General features: G+C 46.7%; 1 protein-coding gene across 1 annotated transcript in view; it reads right to left on the bottom strand.

Moving 5' to 3' along the window:
• LOC139168634 (solute carrier family 12 member 9-like) overlaps positions 1 to 13,748 on the bottom strand; it is a 146,123-nt gene that overhangs the window by 106,376 nt on the left and 25,999 nt on the right. The window contains 1 exon segment of the mRNA XM_070754257.1: positions 11,490 to 11,578. Within this exon segment, the coding sequence (XP_070610358.1) occupies positions 11,490 to 11,578 (89 nt within the window).

Raw genomic sequence — 13,748 nt, 5'->3', positions numbered from 1 at the left:
TTCTGCGCATGCACATGTTCTGTCGGGCTCTCTGGTAGAATCCTCCCAAAAAATGCACAGTACAATTTCAGACACACACACACATTTGAAAATTCAAAACAATGTTCTTTATACCGAAAATGCAAATAAACAGAGCACTCTTATTGTATAGCAAAGAGCCCTCGTCTCCAAACAAATTGTTAATTTGTACAAGTCCCTTATCAGTTCTGTGATACTTAGCTTGCAGCTGTGAGGCAATTCACAGTCCTTCTTTTACAAAGTGAAACACACTTTGCTGTGGTTTAGTTTCAAAGCGGGGAAAAATCAGCACACAAAGGTCGAAGACAGCAAAGCAGTCACGAAACACATTGATCAGATAATCCTCCACAATGGCCAAACCCACAGGCTGCTATTTATAGCAGCCTCACTAATGACCACAGCCCCACCCAACCACAGGTGGCCTCATTTTCTTTGATAATAATCTCTCAGTTGTTGCTGCCTATGCATCGCTCTCCGCATGCGTGGCTGTATCATTAACTCTTGTTCTGAATCCAAGGAGGAGCTAGATAATTGATCTCCTTCTGAGCTGTCTGCCACACTCTCCTCCTCCCTGTCACTCATGTCTTCTTGGTCAGAGGAGCCTTCATCAGCAGATTCTACCGGGAGCAAAAACAGGCCTGCAGCATGTGGATGTCTCCCCCACATCCACACTCCTTGGGGCAGGAGCAGGGCCAGAGCTAACCACAACATCTTTGATATGGATTTACAGAGATTAGGATTGCCCCCACCCTCCTCGCCTTTCGCAAACTCCTTAAAACCCACCTCTGCCGTCAGGCATGGGGAAATTAATTCCCCTGCGCCGGTTCCGTTTTATGTATGCTTCGTCTGAGATGTATGATTGTTTTTTATATTAAGGGTTTTAAATTGTTTTTAACTATTGGATTTGTACTGTTTTGCTGTTGTGAGCCGCCCCGATTCTTCGGAGAGGGGCGGCATACAAATCTAATTAATAATAATAATAATAATAATAATAATAATAATAATAATTTAAAAAAAAGCCTGCTGGGTGTCTTTGAGCCAATCAACAGGAGACAGTGAGTCCTGCTGGGGTACTTTGGGCTGATCATTTTCCCCCCAGGCCACTCCATCTTACAAAGTCGTTGTGGGGGGAAATGAGAGAAGGAAGAAGTACTAGGCATGTCCTCAGTGAGTTACTTATAAGGTAATAAAGAAGATATAAAACATCTAATCAATAAACAGAGACTCAACCCAGGCGGTGAGAAAACTGGGAAGAAACGTTTCATATCATTCAAAGAGATCCAGCCTTAATCTGTTGTTATAAAATGGGTCACTATTTTTGCAGTTTTCAACATCCTATATGAGCCGGGGCGGTGCAACGGCTAGAATGCGGTGCTGCAGGCTCCTTCAGCTAACTGCTAGCTGTAGTTCAGCAGTTCAAGTCTCACCACCGGCTCAAGGTTGACTCGGCGTTCCGTCCTTCCAAGGTGAGTAAAATGAGGACCCAGATTACCTACAGCAGTGTTTCCCAACCTTGGCAACGTGAAGATATCTGGACTTCAACTCCCAGATTCCCCAGCCCAGCATTCGCTGGCTGGGGGAATTCTGGGAGTTGAAGTCCAGATATCTTCACGTTGCCAAGGTTGGGAAACACTGACCTACAGAACTGTCTTCTGCCTCATAGAAACATAGAAACATAGAAGTCTGACGGCAGAAAAAGACCTCATGGTCCATCTAGTCTGCCCTTATACTATTTTCTGTATTTTATCTTAGGATGGATATATGTTTATCCCAGGCATGTTTAAATTCAGTTACTGTGGATTTATCCACCACGTCTGCTGGAAGTTTGGTCCAAGGATCTACTACTCTTTCAGTAAAATAATATTTTCTCATGTTGCTTTTGATCTTTCCCCAACTAACTTCAGATTGTGTCCCCTTGTTCTTGTGTTCACTTTCCTATTAAAAACACTTCCCTCCTGGACCTTGTTTAACCCTTTAATATATTTAAATGTTTCGATCATGTCCCCCCCTTTTCCTTCTGTCCTCCAGACTATACAGATTGAGTTCATTAAGTCTTTCCTGATACGTTTTATGCTTAAGACCTTCCACCATTCTTGTAGCCCGTCTTTGGACCCGTTCAATTTTGTCAATATCTTTTTGTAGGTGAGGTCTCCAGAACTGAACACAGTATTCCAAATGTGGTCTCACCAGCATTCTATATAGCGGGATCATAATCTCCCTCTTCCCTGCTTGTTATACCTCTAGCTATGCAGCCAAGCATCCTACTTGCTTTCCCTACCGCCTGACTGCACTGTCTTCACCGCCATTTTGAGACTGTCAGAAATCACTACCCCTAAATCCTTTTCTTTTGAAGTATTTGCTAACACAGAACTGCCAATGCAATACTCAGATTGAGGATTCCTTTTCTCCCAAGTGCATTATTTTACATTTGGAAACATTAAACTGCAGTTTCCATTGCTTTGACCATTTATCTAGTAAAGCTAAATCATTTACCATATTACAGACGCCTCCAGGAATATCAACCCTATTGCACACTTTAGAGTCATCGGCAAATAGGCAAACCTTCCCTACCAAACCTTCCCCTATGTCACTCACAAACATATTAAAAAGAATAGGACCCAGAACATGCACCTCACTGGCCGGTTAGGTCCCACAGAATCGGCCTTCTCCAGGTCCCATTGGCCAGAAAATGTTGTCTGGCGGGACCTAGTGGAAGATCCTTCTCGGTGGCGGCCCCGGCTCTTTGGAATGAACCCCACCCCCTAGAAATACATACCCACCCCTTCCGTCCTGGTCTTTCGGAAAGCTTTGAAGACCTCTCTCTGCCGGTGGGCATGGAAACCGCGAATAGGTGGTGACGGTAAGCAGAAACACACACACACACACACAGATTGTGGCCTTGTCACATTGTCACACCTGCAGAAGATGGTATTGCCACCGGCACAAAAGCAAGCCTAAAACACAATTTAAATATTGCCCACAAGATCATATGCTGCAACGTCCTACCGGACAACGATTACTTCAGCTTCAACCGCAACAACACAAGAGCACGCAACAGATTCAAACTTAATATTAACCGCCTCCAAAGGTGACTGTAAAAAACATGACTTTAACAATCGAGTTGTCGAAGCGTGGAACTCATTACCGGACTCAATAGTGTCAACCCCTAACCCCCCAACATTTCTCCCTTAGTCTATCCATGATTGACCTCTCCAGGTTCCTTAGAGGTCAGTAAGGGGCCTGCGTAAGTGCACTGGTGTGCCTATCGTCCCCCTGTCCAATTGTCTTTCCTTTATCTCATATATCATATATATTTTCTTCCTCTCATATATTTTCTCTTCTATTTTACATATTATCTTTATATATATTACTTCATGTCTATTCTCTTCCATATGTATTGTGTATTGGACAAAGAATAAATAAAAATAAATAATTTTTTTTTAAAAGCCATCTCTACTACCTTCCCCATTGCAAAACATCTATCAGATCAATCATCGATCACTTTTGTAATCACTTCCCCCCATTTTACGAGACAGCGGCTGATGGAAACACAGCACGTTGAAAAGCCAGGCGGGGAAAAAAATTCAATAAAGCAACTAAAAAAGAGAAGATACCTAACTTTCACTAACACATCAAACTATACAAATGGCTGGGATTTAATTGGATTTTAACAAGAGCCAGTGAGCAGGTGGGAGATAAATTTGCACGGGCTATCAAAGCTGCTGTCCTTTGGGCAATTAATACCCAATTAGCCTTAAAATTGATCACCTCGCTGAGAAGCGCAGCGGATTGGATAGTTTGGGGCGGATTCTGGATGTTTGGGGACCGGAGAGTGGCCTTCTTGTCTTCTCCGAACAGGTGGATGGAGAGGCTGCAGAGCTCCTGGCTGGAAACCGTGAGCCTCAAAGGTCATGCATTTAAGAGATTAACCGAGTTGGGAGACACCTTACAGGTCATCTAGTCCAGTGTTTCCCAACCAGTGTGTGCCGCGAGAGTGCGAAGAGCAAAAAGTTGTGAGACCGGAAGCTGAGCTTCCTTCTTTGCGCCTTCCAAGTTTCCGGCAGCTGCAGCGCCCCGCCCGGCTGGAGTTTCCCTGGCGGCGGCAGCAGGTGAGCTTTGGGGCCCAGTGGGAGGACCGCGGCAGTGAGAGGGTGGTGGCAGCAGCGGCACGGGGCAGTAGCCGCTGGGCGGCGGCAGGGTGGTTGGCTGCGAGCCAGAACTCCAGGACAGAGGCACTGATGGCGGCCGGCTGGACATGTTCCTGTATGCTGTACCATGCTGGCATTGCGTGGCTGGCACTTGCCTGCTGGCTGGGCCGGAATGGAGCTCCATCTCACAGCTGACCACCCTGCCACCCGACCCATGGCTACTGCCCAATGCCGCTGCTGCGGCATGGTGTACGAGAAAGAGAGAGAGAAAGAAAGAAAGAGAGAGATAGCAAGAGAGAGAAACAGATAGCAAGAGAGGGAGAGAAAGAGAGAGATAGCAAGAAAGAGAGAGAGAAAGAGAGAGGGAGAGAGAGGGGAGAGGGAGAAAGAGAGAAAGACAGCAAGAGAGAGAAAGAGGGGGGAAGGAGGGTGAGGGAAAGACATAGAGGGAGGGAAGGAGGGAGAGAGAAAGAGAGCAAAAAAGAGAGGAAGGAAGGGAGAAACAAAGAGGGATGGAGAGAGAGGGGAAAAGAAAGAGGAAGGAAGGAAGAGAGAGAAAGAGGGAGAGAGAGAGAAATACAGCAAAAGGGAGGGAGAGATTTTTTTTGTCCAAACTTTTTTAGCCCCCCCCCCCCCCCCCCGCTCAATGTTCCCCAGGATTTTGTAAATGTGAATAATGTGCCGCAGCTCAAAAAAGGTTGGAAACGCGGATCTAGTCCAACCCCCTACCCTACATCTGCCTCTACCTAGAATTGAACTCAAAACCTCCTGATTGTGAGGCAGGAGCTCCACCTATGATAGGGGTCAAGGTTCCAGATAACATCCAAACTAAACCAGAGTCCGAGTCAAAGTCTTCCTCGAAATTCCAATTTATTTCTGGAGCCATCCTGGCACCCACGCTGGGAACCATGAATTTGAGTTTGCCACTCAGTTGAAAGTTCACATCCCTTGTCGTCTCCCCCCCCCCCCCCACAAACTTGTCATGTTGCCCACTCAGATTGTGCCAGCATGGCAAGTCCTCCTTCCGCTTCCACCCAGGTGATGGATATATGATGACCTTGAACTTCTCAAAAGAATGCTTTGAGGCTGCAACTGTTCCCTCGTGAAATTCACCCCCTCCCAAGTTCCAATGCACATCAGGGCTTCTTTAGATAGTGGCAAGCCGTTAATTCAGAAACATAGAAACATAGAAGATTGACGGCAGAAAAAGACCTCATGGACCATCTAGTCTGCCCTTGTACTATTTCCTGTATTTTATTTTAGGATGGATCTATGTTTATCCCAGGCATGTTTAAATTCAGTGACTGTGGATTTACCAACCCACGTCTACTGGAAGTTTTGTACCAAGCATCTGCTACTCTTTCAGTAAAATAATATTTTCTCACGTTGCTTCTGATCTTTCCCCCAAGAGGGTGGGGGCAATTCTAATCTCCGGGGGGGAGCTGATTCCAGAGGGTCAGGGCCGCCACAGAGAAGGCTCTTCCCCTGGGTGTCGCCAAATGACATTGTTTAGTCGACCAGGACCCGGAGAAGGCCAACTCTGTGGGACCTAACTGGTTGCTGGGATTCATGCGGCCCAAGTTATTATTATTATTATTATTATTATTATTATTATTAATTATAGTGATCTGCTTAATCACTATGGCAAAAAGTGAGCTGCCCACGAGTCTGCGGAGAGGGGTGGCATACAAATCTAATTAATAATAATAATAATAATAATAATAATAATAATAATAATAATAATAATAATAATGGTGATATAATGTCTGGCTGGGAATTTTAGAAATAGAGGTCTTCACACCTCCCCCAGCATACTAAACTGGGGAATTCTGGGAACTGAAGTCCATATATAGATTTATTTATTTATTTATTTAATTACTTAGATTTGTATGCCGCCCCTCTCCGAAGACTCGGGGCGGCTCACAACATGTAGAAACAAATCATAAGCAATCAGACAAATTTAAAATATTTAAATATTTAAAAACCCCATATGCTAACAGTCACACACACAGACATACCATGCATAAATTAAACGTGCCCCAGGGGGAGATGTTTCAGTTCCCCCATGCCTGACGGCAAAGGTGGGTTTTAAGGAGTTTACGGAAGGCAGGAAGAGTAGGGGCAGTTCTAATCTCCGGGGGGAGTTGGTTCCAGAGGGCCGGTGCCGCCACAGAGAAGGCTCTTCCCCTGGGGCCCACCAACCGACATTGTTTAGTTGACGGGACCCAGAGAAGACCCACTCTGTGTGACCTGGGCAAACGCCCCCCTCGCCACAGCTGAAAGATGTTGTTCTAATGTGAGCTGTGGATCGAGGGAGGACGCCCAAGTTGCGGACCCCTCTCTGAGGGGGTCAATAATTCCCCCCCCAGGGTGATGGACGGACAGATGGGATTGTCCTTGGGAGGCAAAACCCACCACAGCCACTCCGTCTTATCCGGGTTGAGCTTGAGTCTGTTGACACCCATCCAGGCCCCAACAGCCTCCAGGCACCGGCACATCACTTCCAACCGCTTCGTTGACTGGGCATGTGGTGGAGATGTAAAGCTGGGTATCCATCCGCATATCTTCAAATCACCGCAATAGCACTTATATAGTGCTCCACAGCCCTCTCTAAGTGGTTTACAGCAGAGGTCCCCAACCTTTTTTGCACCAGGGACCGGCTTTAAGCTAGACCAGTTTTCCATGGCCCGGTGGGGGGGGGGGGGGGAGCTAGCTGTCAGCGGCGCCGTAAAAGGGGCGATCAAGAGAGGAATGGGTGAATGAATGGACGGAGGGTGGGAAGGAAGGAAAGAGGGAAGGTACAGGAACAGAAGAAGGGTGCAAAGAAGCAAAGAAAGGTGTGAAAGGGGAGAGTAAGAGAGGAAGGAGTGAAAGAAGGGAATGAGGGAGGAAAGAAGGGAGGAAGGAAAAGGAAAGCAAGAAATGGAGGGAGGAAAGGAAGGGAGGAAAGGAAGGAAGGAAGGAAGGAAGAAGGAAAGAGGGAAGGGACAGGAACAGAGGAAGGAAGCAAGGAAACGTATGAAAGGGGAGAGTAAGAGAGGAAGGACTGGAGGGAGGGAGGGAAGAAGGTAGGAAGGAGAAAGAAAAGAAATAGAGGAAGTAAAGGTAAAAGAGAGAAAGAAAAAGAGCAAGAAAGAAAAGAAAGAGAAAGAAAGAAAGAAAGAAAGAAAGAAAGAAAGGCAACTTCAAAGAAAGGCTCACTGAGCATCTCTCACTCTCTCTCTCTTTCTATCCCTCTTTCTTTCTTTCTCTTCCTTTCTCTCCTCTTCCTTTATCTCCTCTTTCTCTCCCCCCTCTCTCTCCCCCTTTCCCTCTCTCTTTCTCTCTCCCTCTCTTGCTATCTCTCCCCCCTTTCCCTCTCTTTCTCCCTTCTCTTTCTCTCTCCCCCCCCCTCTCTCTTTCTCTCTCTCTCTCCCCCTCTTTTCTCTCTCTTCTTCTCACTTTCTCTCTCTTGTTTTCTTTCTGTCTCTTTTGCTTTCTCTCTCTCTCACTCTTTCTCTCTTGTTTTGTTTCTCACGCTCTTTCTCTCTCTTGTTCTCTCTCTCTCTTGCTATCTCTTTCTCTCCCCCCCTTTCTCTCACTCTCTTCTTTCTCACTTTCTCTCTATCTTGCTGTCTGTTGCTTTCACTCACTCTCGTTCTCTCTCCGTTCTTCTCAGCGGTGACGCGCGCACCGCCCTGCCCGCCTCACATTTGCCGAGAGGACTTTCGCCCCGGGCTCTCAGCAAGGGGGTTTGCATGAGAGGCGGGGCCGGCGGAAGGTGATATTTCAATGTCGGGGGCGCACGGGCGGTTTTGCGCGCGCTCCCTATCTCCCTGCTAGCCCACTCGGAATACGTATTCAAAATAAGAAAAGCCTTTGCCGGCGAAGGCTTTTCTTATTTTGAATACAGTATTCCGAGTGGGCTAGCAGGGAGATAGGGAGCGCGCGCAAAACCGCCCGTGCGCCCCCGACATTGAATATCACCTTCCGCCGGCCCCGCCTCTCATGCAGCCCCCTTGCTGAGAGCCCGGGGCGAAAGTCCCCTCTCGGCAAATGTGAGGCGGGCAGGGCGTGCGTTCCCGGGTGCGGGAGGAGCTGCGGTGAAAGGCAGGAGGATGGCAGAGGAGCAGAGGGGGCAAATCGGCGCGGGCGGTGGGCAGCGCGGAAAGGCCGAGGGGGCCCCTGGCGCCGCGGACCGGCTGAAAACCCCCAACGGCCCGGTCCCGGTCCGCGGAACCGGCGGTTGGAGACCCCCTGGTTTACAGAATCAGACCCAACAATGTGGGTCCTCATTTTACCCACCTCAGAAGAATGGAAGGCTGAATCAACCTTGAGCCTGGTGAGATTTGAACCGGTGAAATTTATTTATTTATTTTATTTTATTTATTTATTGGATTTGTATGCCGCCCCTCTCTGCAGACTCGTGGCGGCTAACAACAGTAACAAAACTGTATAATCCAATACTAAAAAACAGTTAAAACCCATTATATAAAAACCAATCATACATACAGACATACCATGCATAAAATTTTAAAGGCCTAGGGGGGAAATGTATCTCAATTCCCCCATGCCTGGCGGCAGAGGTAGGTTTTAAGCAGCTTACGAAAGGCAAAGAGGAGGAGGGGGCAATTCTAATCCCTGGGGGGAGTTGGTTCCAGAGGGCCGGCGGCCGCCACAAAGAAGACTCTTCCCTTGGGTCTCCGCCAAACGACATTGTTTAGTTGACGGGACCCAGAGAAGACCCACTCTGTGTGACCTAACTGGTCGCTGGGATTCGTGCAGCAGAAGGCGGTCCCTGAGATAATCTGGTCCGGTGCCATGAAGGGCTTTATAGGTCATAACCAACACTTTGAATTGTGACCGGAAACTGATCGGCAACCAGTGCAGATTGCGGAGTGTTGGTGTAACATGGGCATATTTGGGAAAGCCCATGATTGCTCTCGCAGCTGCATTCTGCACGATCTGAACTTTCCGAACACTTTTCAGAGGTAGCCCCATGTAGAGAGCGTTACAGTAGTCGAGCCTCGAGGTGATGAGGGCATGAGTGACTGTGAGCAGTGACTCCCGGTCCAAATAGGGCCCCAACTGGTGCACAAGGCGAACCTGGAGTTTGTTGACACCCATCCAGGCCCCAACAGCCTCCAGGCACTGGCACATCACTTCCACTGCTTCGTTGACTGGACATGGAGTGGAGATGTATAGCTGGGTATCATCGACATATTGATGATACCTCACCCCATGCCCTTGGATGATCTCACCCAGCGGTTTCATGTAGATATTAAATAGCAGGGGGGAGAGGACCGACCCCTGAGGCACCCCACAAGGGAGAGACCTAGAGGTCGACCTCTGACCCCCCACTAACACCGACTGCGACCGACCGGAGAGGTAGGAGGAGAACCACTGAAGAACAGTGCTCCCACTCCCAACCCCTCCAGCCGGCGCAGAAGGATACCATGGTCGATGGTATCGAAAGCCGCTGAGAGGTCAAAAATTCCCAAAGTTGAGAAAGACAGCAAGAAACTTTGAAAGCAGACCTGATCTTTGAAATCAGCTCATGCGGATGGGGAGGCTGGGGGGCATAAGAGGAACAAAGGGGCAGCTGAGCCGAGGGGCCTATTAAGCCTTTCAGAGAAATGGCCAAGGCGGGCGGGGGGCTGCGCACAAAGTCAGGCAGGGGGTTTGCGAGCGGCCCTGTCCCCTGTCATTATGAGCAATGGCCGTGCATTAAGGTATTAGAACATGACAGCTATAATTCTAACCAATTCCTGCTGGCTGGCCCAGCCCGCCACGATTTATGGCAGCACTTTGCAGAGCAGAAAATTAACAAGCCATGCGCTCGGAGAACAAGGCAGGCAGGCGTGCTCGCTCTCCCCCCACGCCCCTCCCCACCCAGACGTGTGTATACACACACACACACATATGCACGCAGAGGAAGGGAAAGAGAAAGAAAGAAAGAGAGAGAGATGCAAGCACATTTTATCCAAAGCCTGATTTGTAGTGCGCAAAACCATCACCTTTTATTCTGTCTGGCAGTAGGAAAGTGGACGCTATTCTGTTTGTTTTTAACAGGAAAGTGAACACAAGAACAAGGGGGCATCCCATAAATTCTAATTCTAATATTAATTCTAATACAGTAATTCTAAATGGTGGAAGGTCTTAAGAATAAAACGTATCAGGAAAGACTTCATGAACTCAATCTGTATAGTCTGGAGGACAGAAGGAAAAGGGGGGACATGATCGAAACATTTAAATATGTTAAAGGGTTAAATAAGGTCCAGGAGAGAAGTGTTTTTAATAGGAAAGTGAACACAAGAACAAGGGGACACAATCTGAAGTTAGTTGGGGGAAAGATCAGAAGCAACATGAGAAAATATTATTTGACTGAAAGAGTAGTAGATGCTTGGAACAAACTTCAAGCAGAAGTGGTTGGTAAATCCACAGTCACTGAATTGAAACAGGCCTGCGATAAACATACAGTGGTACCTCTACCTAAGAATGCCTCTACTTAAGAACTTTTCTAGATAAGAACCAGGTGTTCAAGATTTTTTTGCCTCTTCTTAAGAACCATTTTCTACTTAAGAACCTGAGGCTGGAAAAATTTCCCAGGAAATTTGAGAGCAGCACGAAGGCCCGAACAGTTTCCTGCCATTCCCCCTTTAATCCCGGCCATCTCACGCTTTTCTGGACTGCCAGAGGAACATTTCAGTGGCGCTTAAGGAGGCTTTGGCAGTCCAGAGTGAACAAAGCATTTTCCTTTATCTGGGCACTTGGAGAGGGAATAAACCACTTTGATGTGGAGACTCCCTTGCGCTGCCTCCCAAAAACCCGGCATGAGGTTGCCTCATGCTCGGTGTATGGGAGGCGCATGCTCCTCCTCGCCGCCTCAGAGTCCCTCTTTTTTTAATTTTTAAGCCTTAAAGTTTTGGATTTTTTTGATTCCCCTCCCTTCACCTTCTTCCTTCGGCAGCGACTGTCCTCCTCCCTCTTCTTCTTCCTCCTCCTCCTCCCACCCAAATTCCGAGCTTTTATTTCTTTCCTAAAGGGTTTGCACGCATTATTTGCTTTTACATTGATTCCTGTGGGAAAAATGGCTTCTTCTTACAAACCTTTCTACTTAAGAACCTGGTGATGGTACAAATTAAGTTCTTAAGTAGAGGGACCACTGTATATCCATCCTAAGATAAAATACAGGAAACAGTATAAGGGCAGACTAGATGGACCATGAGGTCTTTTTCTGCCGTCAATCTTCTATGTTTCTATGGCAAAATTACCCTAGACTGGAGATGTGGGACCCCACTCTCTCCCTCCCATGAGATCCTGCCCAGGCGAGGTTCCACTTACTGGCCACTACTGATACACTCTTCCTGGCTGTCGCAGGCGCATGCACCTCCATCGGGCGGGTAGGCACCCATTGGTGTGAGGTTCAGCTTCTGCGCATATGCAGAAAGCGAAATCTCACACGAAAACGCATGCACAGAAGCAAAAAAAACACCCCCCGCCAACAATCAACAAAATCTCGCGAGCGACAGCGTCTTCGCATGAGATTGCTTGCTGCGCATGTGTCAGAAGCCAAATGTCATGCGCGCATGTGTCAGGGGCGCGGAGATGTGTGCGCAACTCCATTTCCACTAGCGGAGCCCCAATCTCAGCCATACCGGCTGCAACCGGTATAGTTTGTTTGTTTGTTTGTTTATGATTTGATTTGATTTGTATGCCGCCCCTCTCCGCAGACTCGGGGCGGCTAACAACAATGATAAAAAAACAACATGTAACAATCCAATTTAATAAAACAACTAAAAAACCCTTATTATAAAACCCAAACATACACACAAACATACCATGCATAACTTGTAGTGGCCTAGGGGAAGGAATATCCTAACTCCCCCATGCCTGGCGACAAAGGTGGGTCTTGAGTAATTTGCGAAAGAAAAGGAGGGTGGGGGCCATTCTAATCTCTGGGGGGAGTTGATTCCAGAGGGCCGGGGCCGCCACAGAGAAGGCATGGTATGTTGTGTGTATGTTTTTTAAATTATGGGTTTTTAGTTTTTTAAATATCAGATTTGTATTGAACATTGTTTCCTACTATTGTTGTGAGCCGCCCCGGGTCTACGGAGAGTGGCGGCATACAAATTTAGTAAATAATAATAAATAATAATAATAACCCCTTATTGATCCTGCCCCAAGGAAAGGCCAGGCGTGTATCTTTCCAGTGCTTGGGACATGCAAATAAGTTGGAAATTGTGTGTGTGTGTGTGTGTGTGTGTGTGTGTGTGTGTGTGTGTTTGTGTAGAATAGAACATAGCTGGAAGGACCCTTGGAGATCTTCTAGTCCAACCCCAGTCAAGCAGAAGATCTTTGGGACCGTCTTCTGCCGCATGAATCCTAACATCCGATAAGGTCCCACAGAGTCGGCCTGCTCTGGGTCCCATCGACTAAACAATGTCGTCTGGCGGGACCCAGGGGAAGAGCCTTCTCTGTGGCGGTTCCGGCCCTCTGGAATCCACTCCCCCCAGAGATTACACCCACTCCCACCCTCCTTGCCTTTCGTAAGTTACTCAAAACCCACCTATGTCGCCAGGCATGGGGTAGCTCAGTTGCCCCTAGGCTATGCTAAGGCTATGATAGAATTGTGTATGGTCTGTCTGAGTAGTATGGTTTTTAATAATGAGTTTTTAATGCGTTTATTAATATATTGGATTTGTTACATTGTATTTTTTTGTGAGCCGCTCCGAGTCCTCGGAGAGGGGCGGCATACAAATCTAATAAATAATAATAATAATAATAATAATAATAATAATACTGTAATAATAATAATAATAATAATGTTAGTATTAATAATAATAATAATATTAATACTAATACTACTACTACTACTACTACTACTACTAAATAATAATAATAATAATAATAATTATTATTATTATTATTATTATTTACCCATTCCAGACATCTGTCTGTCTGTCTATCAAGTAAATAAATAAATGCATTTAGCATCTATATTTATAACAGACAAGATAGTCAGGCAAATAGAGGCCTCATGAGGTAAATCGCATATAGCATAGAGCAGTGTTTCCCAACCTTGGCCACTTGAAGATATTTGGACTTCAACTCCCAGAATTCACCAGCCAGCGAATGCTGGCTGGGGAATTCTGGGAGTTGAAGTCCAGATATCTTCAAGTGGCCAAGGTTGGGAAACACTGGCATAGAGTACATACACACAAGGGCTAAAAAAGGGAAACTCCCCTTCCACACCCACAGCGACCAATCACAGTGCAGATTACCTCACACAGAAGCCAGCCCTCTCCAATCAATCAACCATAACTGTTTGGCTCAATCCTTTACTATTCCAGCTACTAAAACTTATGTATCCTAACAGAGTTTTGACTCCAAGAATATCTCAGCCAACATTCTGGGAGCTGAAGTCTACATATCTTAAAATGGCTAAATTTGGGAAATTAATCTTTCTGATCTAAGACCAGAAAACTCTCTCATCCAACTTCTGAATTTCAAGTGTCAATTCCAACACTGGCAAAACCTCTGAACTAGGCGGATAAAAGGCAGGCGGATTAGAGCTGGATTATTCATTTGCGCGAGCCAAAT

Source organism: Erythrolamprus reginae, chromosome 5 (genome assembly GCF_031021105.1).
Source record: "Erythrolamprus reginae isolate rEryReg1 chromosome 5, rEryReg1.hap1, whole genome shotgun sequence".
In the NCBI taxonomy this organism is placed as follows: Eukaryota; Metazoa; Chordata; class Lepidosauria; order Squamata; family Dipsadidae; genus Erythrolamprus; species Erythrolamprus reginae.
This window is presented reverse-complemented; position numbering and strand designations above follow the sequence as displayed.